General features: G+C 44.4%; 1 protein-coding gene across 1 annotated transcript in view; it reads left to right on the forward strand.

Annotated features, from left to right (window-relative positions):
- The window catches only part of APPL2 (adaptor protein, phosphotyrosine interacting with PH domain and leucine zipper 2), a 150,201-nt gene that overhangs the window by 62,817 nt on the left and 59,445 nt on the right, over positions 1-27,939 (forward strand). The window contains exons 6-12 of the mRNA XM_082253113.1: positions 10,782-10,823; positions 10,948-11,006; positions 15,617-15,763; positions 19,469-19,551; positions 20,599-20,757; positions 24,666-24,854; positions 26,595-26,637. Of these exons, the coding sequence (XP_082109239.1) occupies positions 10,782-10,823; positions 10,948-11,006; positions 15,617-15,763; positions 19,469-19,551; positions 20,599-20,757; positions 24,666-24,854; positions 26,595-26,637 (722 nt within the window). The remainder of the gene's footprint in view (positions 1-10,781; positions 10,824-10,947; positions 11,007-15,616; positions 15,764-19,468; positions 19,552-20,598; positions 20,758-24,665; positions 24,855-26,594; positions 26,638-27,939) is intronic.

Consider the following 27,939-nt stretch of genomic DNA (forward strand, 5'->3'; position numbering starts at 1 on the left):
CCCTCTCTTGCATCTCTTCCCCTCCCTCCCTGACTTAGGGCATTGTGTTTGCCCTATCCCTTCTATTAAGTCATAAAGTGCCACTAGGTGTGCTCCAAACAAAAGGTGGGGGGCTGGTCCTGGGGTCTTCCCTGCTTAGGGTGGGGGTTTTGGTGGGCCCCCTTGCCGGCCAAGTGGTAGATGCCGGCGGGGATTCCTACCCCCCTCCGCTTGGGTGGGTGTCGCTGGACTACCCTCCACACAAACTCCTGTTTACAGCAATGCTGCACATGAATGAATAAGTATGGAAGATTAGACAACATACGAACCCAGGTTACACTATATGTTTATGCTTTGTGATAGTATGTTTTACACGAGGTTGTTCCCTGTACTACTTAGTCCACATTTCTATTACTATCATGCAAATGTTTGTAGCATTGTTGTTCCTTATTCATGGCATACCTTTAAATAAAGAATTTAAAAAAACAAAAACAAAAAAACAAACATCACAATTGTAACTGGCAGTTAAGAGCTGCAAAGTTAAAATTGGGTAATGAGGTAGCACTAGTATCTATGCAAGTACAGCAAATAGCAATTGACCAGTACTCCGCTCCACAAGAGCAAGCCCTGTGCCATTATTGAAAATAAAAATAACGAGAAAAAACATAATAGAAACTTCAGAAAAAAAATGATGGATAGAAGAGTGGGAAAAGGGGGAAAGGGAAGGGGAGAGGTGATAAAATGTCTAAACGCCAAACCAGCAATACATCTCAAGGCTGGACATCACCACATGGCCCCCAAGGTAGTCCCTACTAGAAGTAAGGAGGTGAGTCAGGTAAGTGGAGTCTCCAAGACCTCCCACAGTTCCCCAGATTTGATTAGGATTGTCAAAAGAGTTGTGTAGGGAAGCTGTAGGTATTCTATCTTCTTTACATCCCGGATCCTGGCATGCTACTCAACCAAAGAGGGAGGCTCCTCCTCTTTCTACCTAAATTGCACTAGGCACCATGCATCTGTCAGCATGTGGGGGAGCAGTTTTTTTAAAAGTTTTAGAGAATGTTCGGGGGGAGTCCCAAAAGGAACGTTTTAGAATCAAGGAGGATCCAGAACTCAAAGAGGAAATTGAGAGGAGTGTAAACAATCTGCCAATAAGGATTAAGGACAGGACCAATAAATATGGTACAATGTTCCCTACTCCTTCTTGCAGCACCTATCAGAAGATGGATATATAGAGTGAAGCAGTTCTAGGATTTGGTACCAGTGAAACAGGATTTTACTTATTTTTCTTTTACAATGTGCCAATTGAGCTCTGGGAGACTTGTGACCATACGATTTGCTATAAATTCTGAGGGAATTCCTCCCATTTTTTCATGTATGCATGTCTGAGTGGGTCTTGTTTAGGAGGTTAGATAAGAATTTTATAGAGCCAAGAAATTGGTTCTTTCAAATGCTGTCAATTTATATAATTGAAGGGAGATTGTGCATAGTGGCAAATTTGTACATAACTGAAGAATACCTGTTTGAGAAGATCATAAGCTTTTTGCTGGTTCTGGAAGGAATGCAATACTCTAGTTCTAACATCCACCAATTAACCAAAGCCTTATCTTTCCAATAATGCGGTACAGTGGAGGGAAGTTTTCCTTATAGAGGGTATTGTAGGTAGGAGTTAAATTAACTCCCAAGATATTTTAGAGAGGAGGATTTCCAGGAATTTCGGAAAGTTAGAGACAGGTATTGCAGTATGTGATGGGGAATGTTAAGGGGGAGGGCTTCTGTTTTTGCAGTGTTGATGGCAAGGTACTGTTAAAAGGTTATAATTACTTTATTGTAGTACTGAAACCTGTAGCCATAGTGAACTGCTGCAGCATTGCCTCACGAGCACTCTTCGTAGAGGTTGGGAGTTCATTTGTAAGGGAATTATGATTATCTGAGATCTGGAGTAGGTGTCTATAGTCATGGTCTTCTCCTGAGATCTTTACCATTTTTGTGGTATCAAACTGCCATTATATGGTACATATGATATAGGTATACCAACATATTTTACATAATCTAGTAACAGAGCACCGTACTGTGCTTCCCATTAATCAGTGCAGAATGTTTAAAGCTAGAGTTATACCCCATGTTGGTTAACTAAAAGTGACTGTCACTTTAGCAACCAAAAAATAAATAACCTGAAGTGTATGAAAAGTCCTAGTAATAGAACAATAGGACTGTATATGGACTAGAACTGCTTTATCAGAACTGCCCAGCAGTCAGTTAGAGTAGAGAAACTGAAAGCTGCAGCAGGCATTGCACTTTTTACCTGTCAGCAGCTTGTTAAAGTGATACAATTGTTTAAATTGGAAATTTAGTCAGAACTACTGATAGATTACTTCATGCTAGCCCCTTTTGCAGATATAGCTATGTAAAACAATGAAAATGATTGCCTATACAATATAAAATCCAGTAAAGCACTGTCTCAGCTTGCTCTGCACAGCCTCAGTTCTCCTGTATTCTCAGCACTGTGTTGATAATCAATGAGTGACTAGAGGTCGATCAGCTGAAAGCCTTAATATTTACTGCTGCTGTTGGAGGGGAGTAACAGGAATGACGAAGACTACCAATGAAGAGCAGATTAGGTAGAGAGAAAAGAAAAACAGGACAGGTGACAGTTCAAACTCTGCTGCCAGGGAGAAAAAAGAAGGTTGACCGCACTCCAATGTCCAGGGAAATCCAAAGCTTATTACACACATTTCCATGTCACAAAGACATCAGATTTAGGTAACAGGAGGACAGGAGACAGCAGTTGTTAGCGTTTCACGCAAAATGCGATTAATTGTTTCTGAGTTCTACTTCCTTTTTTTATATAATCTTTATTTAAGAAAATAAAGACATGTAACAAAACAGCAATAGGGCAGGGTATGCATAGTAAACAAAAGAGGGGGAACAACAGAAACCCCCAATAGTCGACCGAGTTACATGAGCCGGATGGGTGATGGAGAACAACAAGGCACTCAGCATCATTACTGAAATTTTAAACACACATGAAGTAACTATAACGTGCACAATTGGGTGGGATTAGTATCCTGCCCACAGGCTTCCCCATCATCTGCCACCCCCACCCCACAACTTCAGCCACCAATCTTGTCACAAAGTGAAATCGTATTATAGGGCAGGGTGAGTGGGGAGCAGGGTGGCCTCCATCCAACCAGCGTATTGCAGGAATGGAGAGGCTAAGGCCAGGGTTCAACTAAGGCAAGGAAGGGGGGGGGGGGAAAGGGGAGGTCAGGTGGGGGAGAAAAACAAGGGGAATTGGGTGGATCAAGAATCAAAGAATTAAACATCACAATGTGTACAAAGGCAGATGCAGCTGGGCCAGGAGTCCTTATGAGTCAGGAGTAGTATAGTGTATCCATAGCGCCCACTTGGCATAAAACTTATCGTATCGGTCTTTACATTTGGCCATCCATTCTTCTGCCGACATAATATCGTTCACCATCTTAACCCAGGACGCGCGGGTTGGCACCGCCGATTGTTTCCAATAAATCGGCACCAAGTGGCGCGCCGCATTCAGGAGGTGTGGCAGGACACTTTTCCTGTAATGGCTCAGGGGGATGGAGGGAAGGTGAAGCAAAAAATATTTTGGGTCGTCCGGGACTTCCACGTCCAGGATCGCAGTTATCTGAGCCCGGATATCCAGCCAAAAGGGGCGCAAGAGCGAGCACTCCCACCAAATGTGCAGGTAGGAGCCCCGCTCCCCACAGCCCCTCCAACAGCGGTGCGACTGGCCTGGGTAGATCTGTGCGAGCCTCGAGGGGACACGATACCAACGGGTCAGTAGCTTATACCCATTTTCCTGCATTCTAGTGTCTACTGTGCTGGAGTGCGTCAGCTGGTACACGTGGTCCAGCTGTTGGTCCGTGAAGGTGTGCTGTAGGTCCCTCTCCCACTCCCAAATATATATGGGCTTCGGGGCAGGGCTGCCCGACTGTAGGAGTTGGTAAAGCAACGCAATAGAGTGAGGAATCGGATCTTTAGATATGCACAATTTTTCATAAGATGTCATCTGAGTTGGAGAGCGCACCTCGCCCAAGAAGGGGCGCAGGAAGTGAGTGAGTTGGTAATACCTCCAAAAGTCCATATGGAAGCGTCCGTAACGTTCCCTTAGCTAAGGCAACAACACAATGGACCCCTCCTGGACAAACCTGCCGCAGCGGATCTCCCCACCGAGCGCCCAGGTCCCGAAGGACACATCCTCTCCGGGTGGGAACCAAGTGTAGCCCCCCAGGGGTGCCAGCGGAGAGATGCGGGAAGACAGCTGGAGACGCCCATTAACCTCATCCCACACCTGTAGGGCATGCGTGGTGGTAGGGGATGCCAGGGGTGAGAGCCCTCTGTCGGGCGGTAGCAACCACGGTGCGTGGGACAAATTCCTGCCCGCCATGAATTTCTCCATGGGGACCCAGCGTTTGCCCCGAACCTGGTGGTGCCAGTCGAGGATACGTTGCAAAGCAACCGCCTCGTAGTACCTACGAACCACCGGAATCCCCAAACCACCCGTTCGTTTAGAACGTTGCATACTCTTGAAAGCCAGTCGTGGCTGCTTACCATCCCAGATGAAGCGTATGAACAGGCTGTTGAGGCTCAAGAAAAAGGACCTGGGCAGGCGCACAGGCAGCATCTGAAAGTAAAACAGGATGCGGGGTAGGACATTCATTTTAAGCACGTTCACTCTACCAATCCACGTCCCAGACAGTTTAGTCCAGTCGGCCAGGTCTTTTCGGATTGTCGTTAGCAGTGGGGCGTAATTTTGTTCGTAAACATCCGCACAGTTACTGGGCAGGAATACCCCCAAGTACTTAAGTTTAGAGCGACACCAAGTGAACGGAAACGCCAAGCGCAGCGAGTATCCTACTTCCTGTGGGACGTTAAGGGGCATTATTTCCGACTTATCGAAATTTATTTTAAAGTTCGAGAGAACCTGAAATGCACGTAGTTCTGACATAAGAACCGGCAGAGTCGTCTGCGGTTTAGTTATGTAGAAAAGAACATCGTCCGCATAGGCGGATAGCTTGTGTTCAGTGGAGCCCACAGTGACCCCGCTAATGTCCGGATTTGCCCTGACCCTGGCAAGGAAAGGTTCCAGCGTCAGTGCGCATATCAGCGGGGACAACGGGCACCCTTGGCGCGTGCCATTGCGGATCGGAAAGGGAGCCCACAGACAGCCTCCCGCCTTAACCCTCGCTTCAGGGGAGGCGTATAACGCCGCTACCCAGCTGGACATGCGCGGCCCCAGACGCTTCAACACCAACTCCATATACGTCCAATCCACCCTGTCGAACGCCTTTTCGGCGTCCGTAGACAGGAGGAGACAGGGCGGATGGGACGGCTGTGAGTTTACCCCGTTTGGTCAGGGTGGACGACCGATGGCAGAAGGGGCTTCAACCGGTCTGCCAGTATCCTAGCCAGTATTTTGATGTCCGTATTCAAGAGCGAAATTGGACGGTAGCTGCTGGGTAGGGTGAGGTCCTTCCCATCTTTGGGGAGAACCGTTATATGCGCGAGGAGGGTGTCCCGGGCCACGGAGGAGCCTGTGGCGAGGGCGTTGAAATAGGCGCACATCGGGGACAGGAGGGAAGAGCTAAACTTCAAGTAGTAGGCGTTCGTATAACCGTCGGGTCCCGGACTTTTACCCTTTGGCAGTCCCTTAATCGCCGCCTCCAGTTCAAGCACAGTGATAGGTTTTTCGAGGGACGTGGATGCCTGCTCCGCGAACTTCGGGGTCGCAGACTCCCCCAGGTAGTCCAAGATGCGCGCACGCTTAGCAGCCAGCACAGACGGCGACAAAGGGGCGGCAATGTTATAGAGTTGGGCATAATATTCCCTGAATGCCTCCGCGATGCGGGAGGGATGTTGGGTGAGCGATCCCCGAGCCGTCTGAAGCTTCGGGATGCGAGTAACCGCCCGTTGCCGCCGCAGCGCCCGCGCCAGCATGCGCCTGCACTTGTTACCGAATTCGTAGAACTTGTGAGACAGGAACCGGAGGCGCCGCCTAATTTTGCGTCTCCAGCAGTTCGGACAGGGTTTCCCGAAGGGCTCCGAGTTCCCTGAGGGCCTCCGCCGAGAGCGTACGCTTATGAGTCAGCTCAGCTTGACGGAGCTTGTCAAGGAGCCGTTTCATGTCGGCCATGCGCTCTTTGTTCAGCCTAGCCCCCTGAGAGATCAGCTCGCCCCGGACCACTGCCTTGTGGCCTTCCCAGATAGAGGAGGGGGCGACGTCATCCCCGGCATTTTCCCTGAAGTAGTTCCCCAATGTCTCCGTCACCCTCTGGACAACCACTGCGTCGTCCAGAAGGTTCTCATTCAAGCGCCAAGTCCACGCCCTGTTGGCATCAGTAAGGGGGGCAAGGGACAAAGTCACAGGGGCATGGTCTGAAAGGGTGAGGGTCCCTATGTCTGCTCCCACCAAGGCATCCAGGCATGCCTGATCAGTGAGAAGCATATCGATGCGCGAGTAGGAATTATGTGTCGCTGAAAAATAGCTATAATCCCGGGAGGAGGGGTGGAGCAGCCTCCAGCAGTCCACAAGGCCTGAAGCATGCAACAGCCTCAAGAGGCGGCGGTGGGCTGCGGCAGAATGAGCCGAGCATCCCGCCGAAGTGTCGGCCCGGGGGTCCAGGCAGAAATTAAAATCTCCCCCCAGAACCACCCGGCCCTCTCGGAACGAGGAAAGTGCGTCCAGTGTGGACTCAAGGAAGGACAACTGACCCGTGTTAGGGGCATAGATGGAGGCCAAGGTCAGGGTTTTACCATAGAGGGTCCCTTTAAGAAAGACCAACCTACCCTGGGGGTCTAGGCAATGGTCGATGGGCACAAAGGGGCAACTCTTATGGATGGCAATGGCCACGCCCCCAGACTTCGGACAGGGAGAGGAGCTGACAAACCACTGGCTGTACAGGTGTGTCGGCAGCCGTGGCGTGGATTGGGAGTGAAAATGAGTCTCCTGTAAAAAAACCACCTGTGCACCCGCCCGCCCCAACTCCAGCCACAACTTACCACGTTTGAAGGGGGAGCCGAGTCCCCGAACGTTATCGGATAGAAACGTCAGCAAAGCCATGGATCAAGCACGGAAGCGGCTACCCAGGGACGACCCTGGGGGAGTGGGTGAGGGACCCCCCAGCACCCACGGACTGGAACCAGCGCACTCTGCAGAGAAATAATGAAATGATCAGCACCCATAAACAAAAACAAGGGAAAAAACACCAGAACAGGTACAGCACATTGGTCAAGAAAAATAAATAACAAATCAAACAGTAGGAACAAAAAACCAGGTCCAGAAAGGCCGCGGAACCGTCCACGACCCTGCGGACACTCTGTGTTTGCCAGGCCGATCCCCCCCCCTCTCCTCCAAGGGGGGCAGGGCAGGGAGGGGGGCGCTCCCGGCCACACCTGGGCAGAACCCCCAAAAAAAAAGAGGGGATCCACCACGGACTCCAGGGAGTCCAGCATAGGAGGGAGCCAAAGCCCCTCTGGGGGGGAAAGAGGTAGGGCATAGAGAGCAAGGGGTCCGTCTGAAACACCACCGGGTGGAGTGGACCCCTAAGCGACCCCACTGGGGAACGCAGTTCAAGTGCGGGACATCCAGCCATGGTTAGGTATAGGAATCTGCCAGGAAGTCCCATGCGCCATAGTGTCCAGGTATGACCAACAGTTCACAGGCGATCATCATCTTCTGAAGGAGAATGGGCAAGAAGGTCGTCCATGGTCTGAAGGTCAGAGAGTTCAAAAAGTGGCAGCAGTGAGTCTCTAGTGGAGACGCAGGAAGGCATCACTGATCCGTGCGCGGCGGTCTGTTGCGAGGCCGATTACGGCCTCTGCGATGTGCAGGTTGCCAGTGAGGAGTGCGAGCAGGCAGGGGGACCTCCGGGGAGACCCGCCACTCCGGAATGTCCACAGGGGGCAGCTCCAGCTGGGCCAAGAAGTGCGGAAGGTCATCTTTGTGTCTAAGGATGTGTTGGCGGCCGTTCTTAGTAACCGAGAGGCTAAAGGGGAAACCCCAGCGGTAGGTTAGATCAGCCCCCCTGATGGATTCCAGAAGGGGCTTCAGGGCCCTGTGCTGCATTAGCGTGCGGCGGGAGACATCCGGGAAGAGAGAGATCCGTGCGCCATCAAAGTCTATAGAGGGGACAGCCCGCATATGGGACATAATACGGTCTTTCACTGAATATTTATGCAGCTTGCATATAATGTCCCGGGGTTTCTCAGGGTCATCCGAAGGGGGTCTCCGAGCCCTGTGTGCGCGATCAATCTCTATGTGATCAGGGGAGTCCCGGCCCAATATCTGTTTGAAAATACCTTGTAAGGTGGGAACAATGTCCTTGTGAGTCGTGGCCTCGGGCAGACCCCTGATGCGGATGTTACCCCTCCTGCTGCGGTTTTCAACGTCGTCCAATTGATCCAGCAAGGCATCGATGCGTCTGTCCTGCTGGTTACATCTAGCGGGTTAGGGCATGCACAGCCCACGGACTCAACCCGGTTTCCCAAATGAGCAGTGTCCTCCTGAAGTGCGTTTATGTCCTGCCGCAGGGCCCGCTCGACCCGCTCTGCCAGCTTGTCCAGGTCCGCGGCAGTGGGGAGCGAAAGAATGTGTGCCCGCAAGTCCGCCAGGCCCTGCAGCTCTGCCGTGCCATCGGTGGTACTGGGGGCAGCGGAGGAGCCCGGAGACACCGGGGGGAGAGTTGAGTAGGCAGTGGGATCTGCGGTGAGAGGATGGGAGACTGGGCCCTCTCATGCTGCGCGCCTCGTGTCGGCGCCATCTTGGGAGGCTCCGGGCCCGGCCTGTGGCTGCCGGAGAAGAAGGCATCGATCGATGCAGAGCGCGGCCGCGGAGTCCTCTGCGGCTGGGGTGACTGGCGCCGCTTCGGAGGCATGTTAGGGAGCGAGTCCGGGGTCCGTAGGTGCGGATTATCCGTGTAAAATGTGGTGGTCAGCCAGGAGCTCCAAGCCGGTGCGTCCTCACGCTTCCATGCCGAGACCACGCCCCCTCCTGAGTTCTACTTTTAGTTGCCCCTGTGGAAATCTGCCTTTTCCTGGTCCTTCCCCAGGGACATTACTCCTTCAGCATACGGATTGGTCTTTCCCCAGTGAGATCCCACCACGGGCGCCCACATTCTTTCCCCTGTATCCCTTCTCCAGCACACACTGTTCGCCACAAGAGACTTCTCAGTCCGCAGTTACACACAGCACATACTGTAGGTAAAAATCCTTCTGTGCTTAGCACATGTATTTTAGCTCCTCAGTACCCCATCTCCAGTTCATGTGTGATAATCCCTCACATTTATTAAGTGCACCATGTCAAATACCTGTATCATCTACACTGACCCTGGTCAAGTGGTAATCTCTGCTCCATTGTTCTATTTTCTTTTTTAACCACTTGCCTACTGTGCACTTAAACCCCCTTCCCATCCAGACCAATTTTTAGCTTTCAGCGCTCTCACACTTTGAATGACAATTGGGCGGTCATGCTACACTGTACCCACATGACATTTTTATCATTTTTTTCACACAAATAGAGCTTTCTTTTGGTGGTATTTAATCACCTCTGGGTTTTTTATTTTTTACAAAAAAAAAGAAGAGACAGAAAATTTTGAAAAAAAAAAAAAAGTTTTTCTTATTTTCTGCGAGTAAATTTTGAAAATAAATACATTTTTCTCCTTCACTGATGTGCGCTGATGAGGCGGCACTGATGGGCACTGATAGGCTGCACTGATGAGGTGGCACTTATGGGCACTGATGAGGTGGCACTTATGGGCACTGATGAGGAGGTACTAATATGCCGCACTGATAGGCGCGGGGAGCCTGTGTCTGGGAGGCCGTTGTTCCGTGAAAAAACCATACCTGTGAGAAAACCATACCCTCGTCACTTCCGGTGCACCTACGGAGGGTATGTAATGTTACACTTGCCGCCGTTACATTAAAACAGCTCCTCTGCAACATGACTCATCGCCGCTCCTATCCCTGTCACTTCCCTGATCTCGGCTAATAAATATAAAAGCGGATCACGGAGCCAACATCTCCGTCATTTACATTTCATACACCCGCCGCCTCTTTTATGTTTAGTAGCCGACATCAGGGAAGTGACAGGGATAGGAGCGGAGATGACCCATGTTGCAGCCGAACTGTTTTTATGTAACCGCCGCAAGTATAATATTACACACACTGCCGTTATAATTTCATTCCCTCCGAGCATGCGCACTTGTCAACTTCTCTGCTGTTCAATGATGTATCCGGGGCTCTGAGCATGCGCACTGCTACGCTTCTCAGCTGTTTCTGACAGGAAGTGACGAGGGTATGGAATTCTAACGAGGTATGGTTTTTTAACGTTACACCGTTTAAAGACGGCCTCCCGAAAATTAGAGTCCGCGCTGCAGCCGTCTTTTGGCTATAGCGCGGACCGGAAGTAGTTAATCCCTGGCAACAAAGTCCTGTGCCATCTCGCTTATCCCTAGCACTACCTCCCATGTCCCCAGCACTTGGCTTGGGCCCCATGATGTATGTCCCTGCTAATAACCTTAATATATTTTGGTATCTCCTTTTTCAAATTCCATTGTCCCCAGTTCCACTGACCATACTTATTTCAGTATCATCCTTTTGCTGACTCGATCCCCACTACCCTCACTGTCCCAGAATAACCTTCTTAAATTTTTTGAATACACTTTTTGGTACAAATACATTTTTATGTAATTGCATTTTTTTTGTGCTTTTTTTTTTTTCAATTCCCATTTAATTTATACCTTTTTTTTTTTTTTTCTTTTGTTTTGCAGAAGTAAGCACGTTAAAAGATCTTTTTCTTCTTGCTAGCAATGGTATGTTTGCTCTTGTACTTAATACCTCTCACGGTTCTGCTGTTCTGTATATTTGCCCTGGCATCAGCTTGAGACATTTTATAGCCATACATTATTTATAAGCCTTTTATGTTTCTCTTTTTAGAACATGATTTATCAATGGCAAAATACAGCAGACTGCCAAAAAAGAGAGAAAATGAAAAGGTAAGCAATACAACAATTGAGACCCCCTGCTTCATTGATAAAATTGCTCTTTCCATAGAAAATAAGGCCTTTGGTGATGGATACTGTTCTTGTTACTTAGATTTTTCCACATCTAGCAAAATCTTTAGACCTTGTTTTCTGAAACTCAGATAGGCATGCAAATTAGGAGACCTCAGTATAACTTTGCTGAACAGGGGTATAGCATGGATTTAGCATGGCTAAATGGGGTCAGTGTAAAGTATATTATGAAAATCTAGTAACATTTGATTAAATCAGTTGCTGGGATTATTACTAATAAAAGAAAATATACCTCAAGCATCCTAGGTTGAAGTACCGTGGGTGATTATGAAAGCCCTCAGGACTGGAAAGCAATTGGATAGAATCTTTTATGTTGTGGAAAGCTGTAGCTTTGGTAATATTTTACTAATTAGTAACCCAGTGCCCATCTGGAATGTGATGTAACTTAAAGGACGTGGAATGAACTTTGTAAATGTGTTTTTAGTATAATGGTCAGTTACCACTTACTTGAGCATATAATGTTCTACAAAATGGAATGGTCATGACCTTGAAAATTAGTGGTTACAAAATTATCTGTTGTCGTGTTGTCAGTGTAAAACAGTTTGTCCTGGCCTCATCTACTACATCTATCAAAGAGAATGGGCGCATTTCATCCTCTGTTTTGTTGTAAATGCAATTTTATAATTATTTTTATTTTTGACTATCTTTTCTGAGAAAAGGAAATGCAAAACAAATCAATCAAACATTTAAATTGCCTTTTCAGTATAATATTACTCATATTTTTTTTTTTGTCTTTTTTTATTTTTAAGTTACATTTTTATTGTGTACTTCAGCAAGACGAAAGGGAATAATGATGCAATACTCAGAGGTGCCACCTTTAACACAGTACAATCAAAGTGGAATGAGTCACAGTATACTGCAAGTACAGAAACTTTACTTGTAAATGCCTGCTGTAGCAGTATGCTGTGCAGACATAAGATTTCAATACCTCTTAAACAGGACCTTGCTTGCATACCTAATATTTTCCAGGGTAGAACTTAAATGTATGAGAAGAAAATAAAAAGGAAAGAAAAACCCCACAAATCTAAACAATTACTAATGACACACATCAAATAGCGTGGCCTACATTATATGCGTAAACATTAGTAGAAAGAACAGAAGAGCTAGAGAGAAGAAAAAAAGGGGGGGGGGGAGAATGAGGGAATGTCGGGAACACGGAGATAAAAGTTTATTAATTTGGTTTTGACAACAGAAGCCCAGCCATCGCTTCATAACCCACACAATTGACTCCAGCATCTCTATTGACACTTGTTCTCCGGTCGAATTATCTAAATAAGCGCAGAGGACACATAGGAATATTAAAATTGGGCCAATAATACCATGTTTTGCGGTGCTGCTCCTCCTTCGATCTCATACCTTCCATTAAACCTTCCATTTCGGGTATTTCGTTCACCACAGCGATCCACTGGCCCACCATTGGGGTATCTAAGCCTTTCCATTTTTGAGGAATGCAGATTTTTGCTGCATTCAGTAGGTGTATCAAACGCCGTGAGAGCGAAGTTAATTGAAGTAGGCACGTTTCCGGCCTGTCCTCCAAGTGTATATCAGTCCACTGGAAGACTAAATCACGAATCAAATCCCTGAAGGGGTGGATATAAGAGCATGTCCAGAAAATATGTAGCATGGTACCCCTATCTTTTTGACAACGCCAACAATATTACTCAGTTTTAAAGTGTCATTAAACGAACTTGTATGTGCATCCTGCATGTACAAATTATTTTGATATATTAACAGATCCTATATAGGCTAGTGTACACAGGCTTTTAAGATAATATAAGGTATAAAGGTATACATAATTCATTCTACTTACTGAAGTCCGTATTGATTTAATTTTGCATCTTTAAGTCATCACCTCACAGCTTACGAACATTTTTTGATTTATGGCTTTGGCTTATGAATGTTGCATATTCCATTACTGGAATAAAAAATCCCAGATGATGATGACTATTCATTTCTGTAGTTAAACAGATACACAGACAGACACAAGTGTACAATGTGCACTGTGAGGCACTTTGCACATTTTGATTCATTAACAGTGAATATGTAAGGTCCATGATATTCAAGGTTTTTTTTGGTATATGGTTCATGCTATATGGCTCATTCAAAAGTATCCTAGAATGATGTTGATCTTTTACACATCATTTATTTTTTGTAATGCACTATTTCCTTAATGCACTGCGCATCATAAATTAGGAAATCTGAAAAGTTTTTTGATGCTTGGGGTGAACATCTATAGGCAGCAGCTGGGGAAAGCATCCATTTATACTAAAGAGGTGCAGGTATACCATAGGTATTCTTACACACGGGAATAAAAAGAGCCATGTTGTTTACTGATTTGGATATAGATGCATTGTTGTCTATGGAACAATGCACACACATGCGCAAAGATCAGTAATGCAGCGTTGAGTACGGAGCCATAAAACAAAAATAGAAAATGTTACATTTTAAGTGCATTACGGGCAGTGAAGAAGAATTTTACACGTGTAGTGTACATGTGTCGTGGAAATTAAATAGGCTTGTACTGAAAAGTACAAGTGCCCCGCTCTTTTGCATAACGATTTTCCAAGCGCTCGGCGATAAAGAAAGGAACAGACGCGCTGGGTCATTTTGATGCCATCTGCCAGGTATCTCTCCATTGGATATGTATGTGTATAAGAGCTAGTGTTTGTGTGTGAGAGTTTATGTGTCTCTTCATGGCTGAATGATGTGTGAGCTGCTGTGTCTGTGTCTGTGTATGTGTGTGTGTGTGTGTGTGTGTGTGTGTGTATGTGTGTCGTCCTCTGTGTTCTGATGTTCTGTGTGAGGGCAGGGCAGAGCAGGTTTATTTACATCAAGTGAGCAAAAGGAAGTTACAGGGAGTGGCTTCATGGCCACCAATCACAAACATGTATACATTCAAAAAACACAATAGAAGCTGTGGAGTAGATGCCCATAGATGGACACGAATGAACAAAAGCCTCAACTGCCAGAAAGCACATGGCTTTTCATTGTTCATTCATGTCAATCCATAAACATGTATTCCATTACCTGTTGGTGGGTTTCCATCAAACATGATTCATATATATAAACCAATTTTGATAGTGACCATTCTATTTGTTCCAGTTGATGAGGCTTTATCTGCATAAGATAATAGCAGCAGCCCCCCCCAGTCACACCGATCGAATGCGACTATAAGGAAACGTCTATTAATCTTGGTAAAATAAGAATTTTCCACATCACAGACACATCTCAGCAGCGCAGGGCCCTGAACGGCAGACATAGATCCGTGCGATGGACTCTCTTTGCTACAAGTATTGTGCCATCTCATCTAATGGAAGATTTTCACCAGCAAGTCTTTCCTGCAATGACAGTTAAAGCGATAATCACTGTGAATATCGATTATCGGTAAAACCGACACTGGGAGACACAATGACTATTTAAACTAAAATCAAAATTTCCACAACACATGCGCATTTATGCAAGGTCTTATTGTGGTTATAAAAGCCAAAGTTTTTTTTCTTTTTCATCTTCATGCACTATGCATGTGGGTAAAAAAACCTTCTGTGGGCAGCATCCCCCAGCCCCCCCTTTAATACTTACCTGAGCCCGATCTCGATCCAGCAATGTGCACAAGAGCAGCAGCTCTCCTGGGTCTTTCTATCCTCATTAGCTAAGACACCACAGCGGCAACGCGGGTGGGACACACAGGCAGTGGGGCGGGGCGGAGCCACTCTTTGTCTTATGGAAACATACAGGAGGCTCAGGAGCAAGCAGCTGGCTATGGGGGCACTTGGCATGGGGGGCCCAAGAAGAGGAGGATTAAATACCAAAACGCCAAACGCGCCTAGCTCCGTGGCAAAGTTTGATACACAAGCTTCTTTGGTGCATGGGAGGCCCATTCAAAATGAATGGTGCCGTTTAGGTGTGAATGGGGCCTTAGAAATCGCAGCCCACAGCAATTACAGAGCTGGTGCAATTTGCACTGCACGTAGTGTGCCATTGGGATTGCGGCTGTGAAAACAGGTACGGACCTGCAGCGGGAACCACCCACACAGATGTAAACCTAGCCTTACAGAACATTTCACTCAAGATTTTTTTTGTCAACAGGATCCTGAGTTTAAGGCCCCTTTCACACGATCGGACCGATCAGGTATGCCTGTCCATTTTTCAGGTGGACCTGATCAGGCCACCCATTATACTCTATGGGGAGACGGATGTTAGCGGACCTGGCATCTGATCCGACAAGATCCTCTGAAAACAGATGGATGGTGATTCGTTCGCCATCCGTCCAGCAGGCCGGATCAGATGAAAATGGACATGCTGTCCATTTTCATCCGTTCTCCTTATAGAGGAGAGCGGGACTCTGACAGGTCCATCTCTGCACAGTGACCTGTCATTCGCCTGCTCAGCGGGTATCAACAGGGCAATCCCCGCTGAGCAAGCGGAGTCTCCGAAAATGGATCAGCCCATGTAAAAGGGGCCTAAACCTCAGTAAAAGATTGTTTGTGTGCAACTGGCTTAAAAGTATCCATAAAAGTGTGTCTTTTCTGTAGCTAAAGGCTGAAGTTGCTAAGGAAGTTGCTGGGGCAAGAAGAAAGCAGCACCTCTCATCCTTGCAGTACTACTGTGCATTAAATGCCCTCCAATACAGAAAGAGGACAGCAATGCTGGATCCTATACTTGGCTACACACAAGGACAGGTACATGTTATGTTTTTATTTCTATTAACATATCTGTTTGAATTAAACATTGCTATTGCCAGTGTTGTATAACACACACACAGATTTCAGCAGGTATAGCTTGGAGGACAGGTCTTTATGCTGTCCGTGTAAACATTATGCTTCTTTCTGTCCGTGTAAACATTATGCTTCTTTTAAAATTTTTAGTTGCAGATATAGTTGTTGATTGTACATAAAACTAGAATTCCAGTTAAATACGAACTATACCTAAATCTGCTCCAACCCTTATTCTATGGCTTCTCTAACTACCCTGTAGGAAATATGTCTAGACTTCTCTATTTTGAGGGCACTCCAGTTGGTTCACATGATAGGCTTCTAGCACCAGTTTCAGTGTAGAGGAGGGACAGCCACAATAGATTCCCCAAAGGAAGTCTGGTTGATATAATCGCCCAGGCTCTGCAGCTGGCAGTTGGCGATCTCTCCTCATCAAAGACGCCAGCTGCTGGAGAGATCATGTGACTGGACTGCAGCACCCTCGGAATAGAAAAGTATAGACCTTTTTCTCTAATCGTCATCCAGGGCAGCATCTGAGAGAGAGGCTCCTCCCTCCTGAAACAGAAAAAACAATAGTTCACCATTATAAAAATGTCATACCTTTTGCTTGAGTTTGATTGTGTTTCCTCTGGACCCACAGGAGCTACATCTGTTTGTTATTTTTTCAGTCTCTGTGATAAATTGCAGGAGGCTCCCTGACCAGCCTCCCAGCTTAGCGATCCTTGGGCAGTGCAGGTCAGGGACAGCACATTGGGGCAAGCTGGGCCCCCGTCTGAATTTTCACCCCTACTGAGGGGTTTGCAACCATCCCCCCAGTTGTCAGGATGCCGGTGGTATCCCCCCCCCCCTTAAACCGTATCTGGAGCCAGCGGATCTTCTAGGCCAGTTCCTGCTAGCCACAGCTATCCTTCCGGCCAGCGCCTGTAGAGTTGGGGGGGGGGGGTGCCTCCTGCATACGCCACTTCCGGTGATGCCCTTCTGGCCCTTCTGGTCCACAGCCATCTTGGGGAAGGCAGAAGGCGGAGCAGGGATTGTCCGCTGAGGTCACTCCTGGTGGCGGTGCGATTTTTAACCGTAAACTCTCAGCATTTTAAACTAAAAACAAGCAGATGATAAAAGCCTCAATTTCACAAGGAGAAGCTGACCCTAGGCTACCAGGAGGTTGCAATGCAGGTATGTCAACCAACCTGCATGGGGGGCAGCTGGGGACAGGAAGCAGTTAAAGGTCCCTATGCTGTGGTTCCTTTTCTGAGACTGACCATGTCGAATGCCTTCCCACCCTGCCCTGCAAACCCTGTCGGCCAGGACAGCTCCAAGGTAAGCCAGAGCACTTTGGAGTTCCCTCTGTCTTCACCTCAACCACAAACGGTTTTTCATTGTTCCGTATGGCAACTGCATGTTTCACTGGGTCCTTTGTGCGTATTTACAGACAAAGACCACAGAAGAGAAAAAGGCAAAGACCAGTAGCATGTGCCTCTTGCGGTCACAGGTGTCCTCCAGAATGGGGAAAAAACCTCTATGCCAGAAATACCTCACACTAAAAAAAGTACTCCTGGTGGCGCTTGTGTTGGCAAGAAGAGTCAGAGAAATACAGGCTCTATCCATTATAGAACCATACTGTTTAATTCTGACAGATACAATTATCCTCACAACAGACCCAGCCTTCCTACCAAAAGTCTCTTCAACTTTCCACAGAACTTAGGAGGTGGTCATTCCCTCCCTTCCAGATTCAATGGATAGCAGGAAAAGAGTCACTTACAACAAGCTAGATGTAAGAAAGATCCTGATGGCTTACCTCGAGAGAACTAAAGATTGGTGGAAAATGACTGTTCAGACAGTCTACTAAGCTCTAAACCTTGCCCAGCCGAGCGGAGTTACGGCCCACTCGACCAGAGCTTGGGCATCGTCAAGTGCAGAAAGAGCCGGGGGAACACCGGAGAAGATCTGCAGGGCAGCGGCATGGTTGAGCTTCAATACCTTTACAAGGCACTACGGTATTGATTAGCTGTCCAGTCAGAACCAGACATTTGGTCGCAAGGTGCTCTAGACTTTATCCCCTCCCTAGTAAGTATTGCTTGGTACATCCTCTCAGATGCTGCACTGGAAGAAGATTAGAGAAAACAGAGTTAGGTACCTGGTAACTCTTTTTCTAAGAAGTCTTCCAGGGCAGCACTCGTTCCCACCCTAAACAACAATAAAAAATGGGTTTGTGGATTTATATGCTTACTGAGGGTTCCTTCAGTGCTTTGATATTACTAAGGCAGAAGGTATGACTGACATTTTTATAATGGTGGACTATTGTGTTTCCTGTTTCAGGAGGGAGGAGCCTATTTCTCAGATGCTGCCCTTGAAGGCTTCTTAGAAAAAGAGTTACCAGGTACCTAACTCTGTTTTCTCTAATCTTCTTCCAGGGCAGCATCTGAGAGCATCTGTTTTCCTTTACAGTGTAGTTACAATAGACTTTAGAATGGTGGTGGGAGCAGATTTAAGTATCATTAGTATTTGACTAGAGTTTTTCTTTAATATGTGCATCAGTGATGATGGGTTGTTACTGTGCTCTCATTCTCCCATCACAAGTATTTTAGATTGGAGTGCTCCTTTTAGTACACAAATTATCCTCCCCTGCCACTAGGAAGATAGGGCTACCAAACTTACATTACATGCACAGATTCCACCCATCCTCAGCCCTTACCCAGTTCAATTACACCAACATAAAACAGTCCTCACTGGTATTTTGGAATATTGATGATTGTTTTGTTAAACCCAAGCACAGCATTCCTACAGACTTCACGAATAGCCCCCATAATATATGTGAAAAATCATTGTTTATTTCCTATGATTGACAGCTACATCTAACGGCCATAACGGGATATTTTCCTAACTGCCTTGTGTTTTTTTTTTTGAAAATCCCACATTATGGCTAGTAGATGGAGCCGACAAACTAGAAAATTAAATTTCACATGTTTTATAAACATTATGAGGGTTATTTAAGGCCTTGGTGTACCCATTGTATTTTTAGTTTGAAAAGCTCAGCGCTGCTTGCGGACTTGTTGGCTACCTTGGCACACTGACAAATCCTTAAGAGGTTTTTCCCAAGAGAAAAGGAGGGTGGTTTGTCATTCAGACGTGTGTTTAATTTATTGCAATTCAGGTCTATTACAACATAGTAGTAAATCAACTTGGTGGAAATGTGATGTCTTAGCTTCTTCTCCACCTATTGGTTGCAGCTAATTGTGTAAAAAAAAAAAAAAAAAAAAAGCATACACAGTTTTTTTTAAATTTTACCTGACAAAAGAATAAAGAATGTTTAAGTTGTAATAACAAAAAATATATATTATATTCTATTATATGGAAATTAGGTAAACAGAATCTGTAGTCTATCTGAGCAGTTTACTCACTGCTCACTAAAGCCTACATATCTTTATCCTTACACTCTGGACTTACTCTATGTTCGAGTTAAGTTGTTATTTACCTTCACTTACAAATCAGACAAGCTTTCAGTAGATAAATGGACTGGCTAAAAATTTGAGATTGGTCGTGTCAGCCATTGCCCTTTACACTATGGGATTGGATAATGTCCAGAACCTAGTTGGCATTTTTTGTAATTGTAAAAATGGTGTGATGTGCTGACCTCGTATGTGACTGTTGTTTCTCTTGAACAATGTTTTGCAGATTAACTTTTTAAAAAAAGGATTTGAAATGTTTTCCAAAAAAATGGATGGATTTCTGTCATCTGTAACAAACATGATTCAGAGGTAAGGTATGCGGCTATAACTGTTACTATTGAAGCCCAAGATGGCCTGTGACTCATTGCTTTGAAAGACTTGGCCTGAATTATTTGGCTCATTATAAATTTTTTTTTTTTTTTTTTATACACATGTATTTTCTTTTCTCTATACTTTCCCATCAATCTAAACTGATCCGAAAAAAAAAACAGGTCTGTTGGCATTATACATAGTCGGGACTAAATTTTAGGTTCCACTATATGCATAGTCAACAAAGTCAGTTGTCCTGTGCACATGTAGCCATTTATCATGAAGCTCATATCTCCTTTTTAATTAGGAAAAAAAAGGACATGAAGCGCAATATTGTTTTTCAAAAAGTCAGACATGCTATTCTATTAAATCAAATTCACTACAGAGCACAAAGCTGATATCTGAATGGTTGGTTGATGTCCTATTTGTAGTATGCCTAAAATAAAGGTCCCTTTTTATTATAACGTACATGGTAAATATTTAATCATTGTACTGTGTGATGAGTAATGCACGCATGGTTTAGTGCAGATGGTGCTTTATTCTTCAGAACACCCGTGTGTGCCATCTCTTCTTTCTGTGGGTGGTAATAGGTGTTAACCTGTATGCAGAAGAGAATTCACAGTTCTATATTAATTTAGCATGAAGATTCTGAAACTAGAATATGATGCAGATTTATAGGTGAACCCTAGCTTGACCTTCAGTCTTGCACAGTTGTATAGACTCTTCTACTGTACTGATATTGCTTACCCTGATTTTACTGCACACGGTCTTCAAGTAACCCTAACAAATCATGTTTTCAAGATTTCCTTCACCTTGGGCAGGTCCTCTAAATCAAAGTCAAAGGCTTGACAGGTGTTTTATCGAAGGCAAAGTCCCAAAACATGGTTCATTTGGAATACTTGAGGTTGATAGGTTGCGGTTGAATACTTGAGGTTAATAAACCCTGAAATTACCCTTTCTGTCCCAGTCTGATTGTCCCTGGCCAGAGTGATATTTTGTCATTCAGTAAAAGTCAACTTGTATTAATGATGTGATCCTCCCTTGCAGGATACAAGGAGAACTCGAAACAGAAGCAGATGCCATGAGGATTTCTCAGCAAGAACTTCTGTCTGGTAATGATGCCATGTATACCCCAGATTCTGATGTTGTGTCACCAGTCATCAACAGAAACCTGATTCAAAAGGCTGGTTATCTCAACATGAGGAGGTAATGTGGTGTTTTCAGTGGAGAAATAAATTAAAGTGATACTAAACTTGCACTATATAATTTATATTGTCCCTTCTATTTCTGTATGTGGATGATGGCATTGTAATTATTTTATTAAAAAAAAATCTAAGTACCTTTTCCTAATTGATATACAGCTGTCACATGACCCAGATTTTTCTTAGCATGTTTACAGAGAAACATAGGCAGTAGGAGCTGCTGCTGGTCACATGTTCAAAATAAAAAATAAATAAAAAAACTTGAATACTGAGTAAAATAATTAATATCTATAAACAGTTTAAAATGGCATACAAATATATATTTGAAATCAAATCTTTATTATGGTTTGGCAATAACCTGGTGTGGGCGGATTTCTGCAAGCCACATGCTATGTCACGCCCCTCTAGCCTGTGTCTTCAAATAAGAGGGAGGTGAAGCCTCCATCAATCTACATTAATATTCTGACCCCATTGTTTTTATCTGGTTAGTGGGCATGGAGGAGAAAGGAGGGAGTGGGCTGTCGTTTACCACTGTGTAAAAGCCCACATGTGTGCCTCTGTATTCAAATGAGCGTCTCAGATGTGATGGGGAAGAAATGCTCAGCAAAGAAACTCACTGAAAACTGAGCATGTTGAGAGTTGCCACCACAGCTGAAAAATTATTTGCTACATTGGGGACATGAACAGAAGGTGGAGAGAGAGAGCAGCAGGATCAACCAGTTTTTTTGCTGAATACAGAAAATAAATCAGAGTGACAGAGTATGAGCTGCATATAAAACCGCATTTATTGATAGTTTTTTTTTTTATGATGTGGGTTTAGAGACACTTTAAGCCATCCAGTTATACAGTAACTCTATGTATAAAAAATTGGTTTTGGCGCTGCTCCTAGGTGCAATAACATACTAATATACCCATGTGCAAATCATTCTCCAAAAACCACAAATAAGATGAATATAAATATATGCAAAAATATTGTGTGCAAAAATTAGTAACACGCAAAAAATAAATTATTGTGCAACATTTGCAACAAATATGTGCAGTAATTAACAAAGCCCCAGTGCTAAAATATATGAACTTCCAGTTACACTCAAATCATAACCACTCTATGTGATCACATATAAACCATAAATTGATGCAAAAGTGATCTGAGCTTAGTGAACTGTCCCTTTGGATAATGTGCAGTGTCCTTTTATTTAGTCTGTCGTTCCAGCTATCCTTGCTTGTTCCTATGGTAGCATCAATAAAGGAACGCTACTTGATGTTACAACCTGGGGGTTGTGCAACAGCATGCAGTGTGCCCGGTGTTTCCACTCGTGCCCCCCTCATAATATTGCACTCACCAGACGTCGCTCCCCTTGCAACAGGGGTATCCAGCTTTAGCAGCTACACCTGGCTGTATGCTGTGTCCACGACCAGCTCTCTAGCGGCCTCTCCTTGCAATCCCCAGCAATCTCCGTGGTATTGAAGCTGAACAAAAGCTTTGCAGATGCTTTGTTGTACACACTGCTCTTAAGAGTAGCATTAACTAAATGAAGCACATATGTATTAGGCTTTAACCAGTTATACAGTGTCCGTTCACCATTTCACAGAATGTAATTAAAAAGGTGCTAGGCTGTACTTCTATTATTTATAAAAGAGCGGTTTGAAATCATTGGAATTTTATGGTTAAAAATAACAAACATTCTACTTACCTCCTCTGTGCAGTTGGTTTTGCACAGAGCAGCCCAGATCCTCCTCTTCTCTGGTCCCTCTTTGGCTCTCCTGGCCCCTCCCTCCTGTTGAGTGCCCCCACAGGAAGCAGTATGCTATAGGGACACCCTAGCCGAGCCGTAGCTCCTTGTGTCCATTCAGACATGGGTCCGCATCCTGGCCCCGCCCCCTCTCTTTCCTAATTGTCTCACTGAATTTGATTGACAGCAGCAGGAGCCAGTGGTTTCACACTGCCGTCTCAGCTAATCAGGAGGGAGAGTCTCCGGCAGCTGAGACACTCCTGCAACATTGCTCGATAGAAATGGGCTCAGGTAGGAATTAGGGGGGCTTCTGCACACACAAAACTTTTTACCCTAATTTACCCATCTCTACCATTAAGTAATACATTTACATGTTAAAGTGGAACTAAAGTCGGTTATACTTGCCTTTCCTTCAGCGGTCTGATGTTCTTCGCCGACACCTGCATCTTCTACCTAGCTTCTTCCAGGTGCCAGGCTGCAGCCATTTTTATTAGCCAGAGTGGAATGACCTAACTCTTGCACATCTGCAGACGTTCAGTCATCCGAGCACACAGGATCTGTCCCGGATTATAAATCGAGCTGCACTGTCGTAGCTCTGTGTACATTTCAAGACAGATTGCGAGCAGGCAAGTAGGTTTATTTTATTGCAGAAGAGACATTGCATGTCTCTTCTGCAGTAACCGTTCTTCCCCACTGCGTTCAAAATGAAGAATTTGGCTTTGGATAAACTTTAACTGACATATGCCCATAGTGCAATGTTTTTTAATTACCATTTTACCTTTTCAGATCAGATCATACACAGCATCCAACTTCTTATGAAAATTCCCAATCTCATTTACATTTGGAGAAAACTCTGCCCTTGTATTCAGTATGAAGTGTTTCGGTACCAACATTCGAATGACTTTCGATTTTTTTTTTTTTCTTGTCTGAAATGGAAACCTGGGCACAAATAATTTATACCTGCGTCTCAAACGCTTTAAACAGTAGTACTCCTGATTTCATGTGGGGTCTGCTTAGGCTATTAGCAACTAGAATGCTGATCAATGGCCTTTTAAGTCACTACGTTCTTGTATATTTGGAGGTATCATCATCATCCTCCTTTGTCACCTAAGTGGGACAGATGCAACATTTTTTTTTTCATTGATTCATGAGCTGATGTAAATGTTACTTACTGCCCATGTACAGTATGTACTGCTGGATTCATTTTGACCAAATACAATTGTGCACATCTTGTTTTCTATTAGGGCATATCTTATGTTTGTTTCTGTCGGTACCTTACAGCATTATGTAACTGGTGTCCCTTGTAGGAATACAGCACCGAATTGCTTTTTTAGGATGCATTAACCGGAACTGTCACTACTTATGATATGTCATAGTATGCGAATGTTCCAGAATTAGCAATGAGATGTTTTTTGTCAAATGCATAACATGTCTGTTCCATTACATGTCTGTTTAGGGCTTTACTAAAAAAGTAATAAAACACACCATAAGATGTCGAATTCTGCCAAGCAACTGGCCTTTTTTACAAATCTATCTAGATCGGTTTTCAGGGGGTTTGAGTTTGATGCTGCTGCAAATTTATCCTGGTCATGTTGTAGACCTTCTGTTAATAAAGGACAGTAACCTTTGGTGGCGCCATTAGGTATTCTCCATTGTGTTTTATTTAAAGTACATTTTTTAGTAATGTAACTAGGTATGGGAATTAAAATAAACAAACCTACATACTTACCTAGGTGATTGCTGCATTGGTTTGATGCTGCCTCCAGGACCAAGCACTGACCCAGCAAAGACCGCTGATCGCTCAATTCTCTGTCTTCCATGAGCAGAGAGCAATGACTGTCGGTCACCAACCCTGTGCTCTGGCCCTCCAGCCCTCACTGGAGGGCTCGGCTGTGCAGGGGTGGGAGTGGCTGGTTCAGGCTCTCAGTTGTGTGCTGAGAGGCTGAGCCAGCTAATCGTCCAGGCATCTGGGTGGATCCTGACAAAGTCGGGATTTCCCCAAAGTCTGGACCGGCTGAGTGACGTGCACTCTTGTGACCCACAGGAGAATTGGAGCCAAAAGAGCTTTGGCCCTGCTTCTCCTTAAGGCTTAAACTTCTGGATGCTTGTTACCTCAGCCTAGTGCTGTTTTATTTTTTTAATTTTCACTTGTAAACTAATCACAGTTTTTGAACATTTTCAGTAAAACAGGCCTGGTCACCACAACTTGGGAGAGACTATATTTCTTTACACAAGGTGGAAACCTAATGTGTCAGCACCGAGGTGAGGTGGCTGGGGGCCTTATTCAGGACTTGGACAATTGTTCTGTCATGGCAGTGGACTGCGAGGATAGACGATACTGCTTCCAGATCACTTCTCCCAGTGGCAAGACGTGAGTAAAGAAAATGCGTAATTAACTTGAGTTGAAAAGCCTCAAAAAGATTCTCACTTTTCCAAACGGCAGAAGTAACAATGTGGCATAAGTTAAAGTGTGTGTGTGTGTGTATTTAGCCAAAACTTTTTTTTTTTTTTTGTAATTGTGGATAGACCAAGGAAGAGCTAAAACTTATGTAAATTTATTATTTTGCTTTCTGTGTTCTACTGAGACATTTCTCTTCATTTCCTGTTCCAGAGACACAACAGAATGGAGAGGAAATCTCTGGTGAGGGGACTTCCTCACTTAGACAGTTACCATTGGAAATGGTTTCCCCTTACCTCTTATTTTGGTGAAAAAAATTATATTGCATCACTTTCTGTCCCTGTAAATAATGGTCACCCCTTGAGAGTGTGAATTTGTAATGATTGATATCTTTTACTGTAAATGATCATTTTTAAATATCCAAGTATGCACATTTCTAATGCTTTTTTGTTGTGTCAGACAGCTGAATATGACTGTCATATGGCTGAACATTACAGCAAATGACACATGCATTATAAATTATTTAATTGAGCCTTCGGTCTACTTACAGAGATGTCTGATTTTGCTCACAGTTGAGAAATGTTATTGTATTTAGTGGGGCTTGAAAGAGTAATTTATTTTTTTAATACTTCCAGAATATTTTGAAATAGATCTATCTGATCTCTGGAGAATCACATAATTGAGGAATCCAAATAATCATATTTCATTAATTATGTGATTCTATGCCAATTTTCTTTAATATAGTCAACAACAATTTGAAAAAAATGTGACTATAGTGGGTAAGGCACTACACTGCATTCAGTAAAACTGACTGCTGTGGCTGTACAGTGCATTGAAAAAGTATTCATACCCCTTGAAAGTTTTAACAATTTTTCATGTTACAACCAAAACGTGAATATGTTTTATTGGGATTTTATGTGATAGACCAACACAAAGTGGCACATATTTGTGAAGTGGAAGGAAAATGATAAATGAAAAGTGTGGCATGCGTTTGTATTCAGCCCCCTTTGCTTTGATACCCCTAACTAAAATCTAGTAGAACCAATTGCCTTCAGTAGTAAATGTAGTCCACCAGTGTCTAATTTAATTTCAGTATAAATACAGCTGTTGTGTAAAGCCCTCAGAGGTTTGTTAGGGAACCTTATTGAACAAACAGCATCACAAAGGCCAAGGAAAATACTTTTCCAAAGCACTTTTCCATCACATGACTTAGAAGTATCCTGTGTCATTTTTGGGCAGTATCTGCGGGGAAGGAAAAAAGCGCACTGTCTGCTAAAATGATATGTTTTAAATGGCGCAGTCTTCTTTCATTGTAAGTTTATAATAACTAAATGTGTGTTCCTAATGGGTAGGCTGTTTGTCAAATCATTGGTCACAAAATTGGGAAATGTTGTGTAATCTGTATAGATTGACAGTACTTTCAAGCTATGTGTCTCATGGAAAGAGCTCATTCATGTCTACCCAAAAAAAACAAAAAAAGCATGTCTTCTGCTTTGGTCTCAGTTATGTTGCATGTGCACAAGTACATGGATATGGTCATTAAGAACTTATCTGGTTGAGAAGGTTCTGATGGAAGCAGTGATTTCCCAGTTCATGTACCACTTGCTAGCTCTATGCAGTGATCCTGTGGTGGTTTGCATCAAGTGCTAGAACTAATGTTGAGAAACAGATTGGATGTGGAAGAAGAATCACTGTTCTTTGTTACTTTTCTAGGAACATCATTCTCCAAGCAGAAGGAAAAAGGGAATATGAAGAGGTAAGTTGCTGCTGGCTTTCATTTTCCAACAAGTTTATTCCCTTAACTTTTATTTACAAAAATATATTTTACCTGAATTATAAAACGGGGCAATGCAAAATTCAGCAGTGCCGTGACATGGCTTTGTGTTCATTGTAGTTATAAGGTAAGGCCTTATACACGTGTGCGTCAGTTTGTAAAGGAGCAGTGTATACAGAAAGCTACTACAACACATATACAAAGCTGTTAGCCAGCATCAAACACAATGCCACTTTGAAGAAGCTGCTAGCTGGTTTCTTAACCTTTATTACTATTTAAAACTTGTTGAAGACCTGAAGACTACTGAAGATTACTGTACACCCTGGTCTCAGTCTTTCACGTGCTGAAGTCCAAATGTGCAAGGCTAAAGCATTCCACCTGCACTGTAGGGGTTAACGACTCACCTATTCTAGGAGAAAGTAAAAGTACTTTTACTTACCCGATCCTTAGTCGGTTCTCCCCCCCATGCTTCAGTGATGGACTCTCCCACGTCGCCATCACATCCAATGAAGTGCTATGGATCTTGCATCAGTTTTGATGATGCCAGGACCTTAGACTGCTAGAGCATAGGGAAGAAGATGCTGCAGGGGCTGGTCCAGCAATGTGCAGAACAGGTAAGTAAATCTTCTTTTCTATGCCACTTAGACTTAAAGGAGCTGTAAACCCTTGCAATGTGGATGCAGCCCCATGCAAGGAATTCTTTGTTTCCTTGAGTTGGGCTTTAAAATGAATTTATCATAGGGCCCTCTAGTATAGCATCACTGTTAGTGAGCACATGCACACCTCACAGTTAAGTTTACTTTCTGGGACTTTGGCGGGCTATAGATGGTGCGAATTTGTGGTTGCAGGAAAGAAAATCACTTACCCCATCAACACAGTCAGTGTTGTTGCAGGAATCCCCCCCCTCCCCAAGAAGCTACTGTGTTTTCCTGGCAGGGGGGCGCGTGGGGCCATCCCTGCCAGGAGAACACAGGGATCATTGCTAGCAGCTATAGCCACTGGCAATAATCGCATGCTGAAAATCTAACATGCTGGTTGTAGACAAGTTGATCGATGGGTTTTTCCACTTGGGTACATTCAGTCTGCCCATAGATGGTTAGAATCTTGGCTGGTCCCTGCCAGCTTTAGAGTGAATTTGTCTTCACAAGTGGGTAAATCATTGGCAAACATATAAAGCAGGCAACTCAAGATGCCAGCTCATATGTTCTCATGCATTCCAGAGTGCCCTGGGACCCCCAACCCTGGTATTTTAAAATGCTTTCCTTTTTATCTTGAATTGCATCC

Source organism: Pelophylax lessonae (assembly GCF_965119305.1).
Source record: "Pelophylax lessonae genome assembly, chromosome: 4".
NCBI classification, from domain to species: Eukaryota; Metazoa; Chordata; class Amphibia; order Anura; family Ranidae; genus Pelophylax; species Pelophylax lessonae.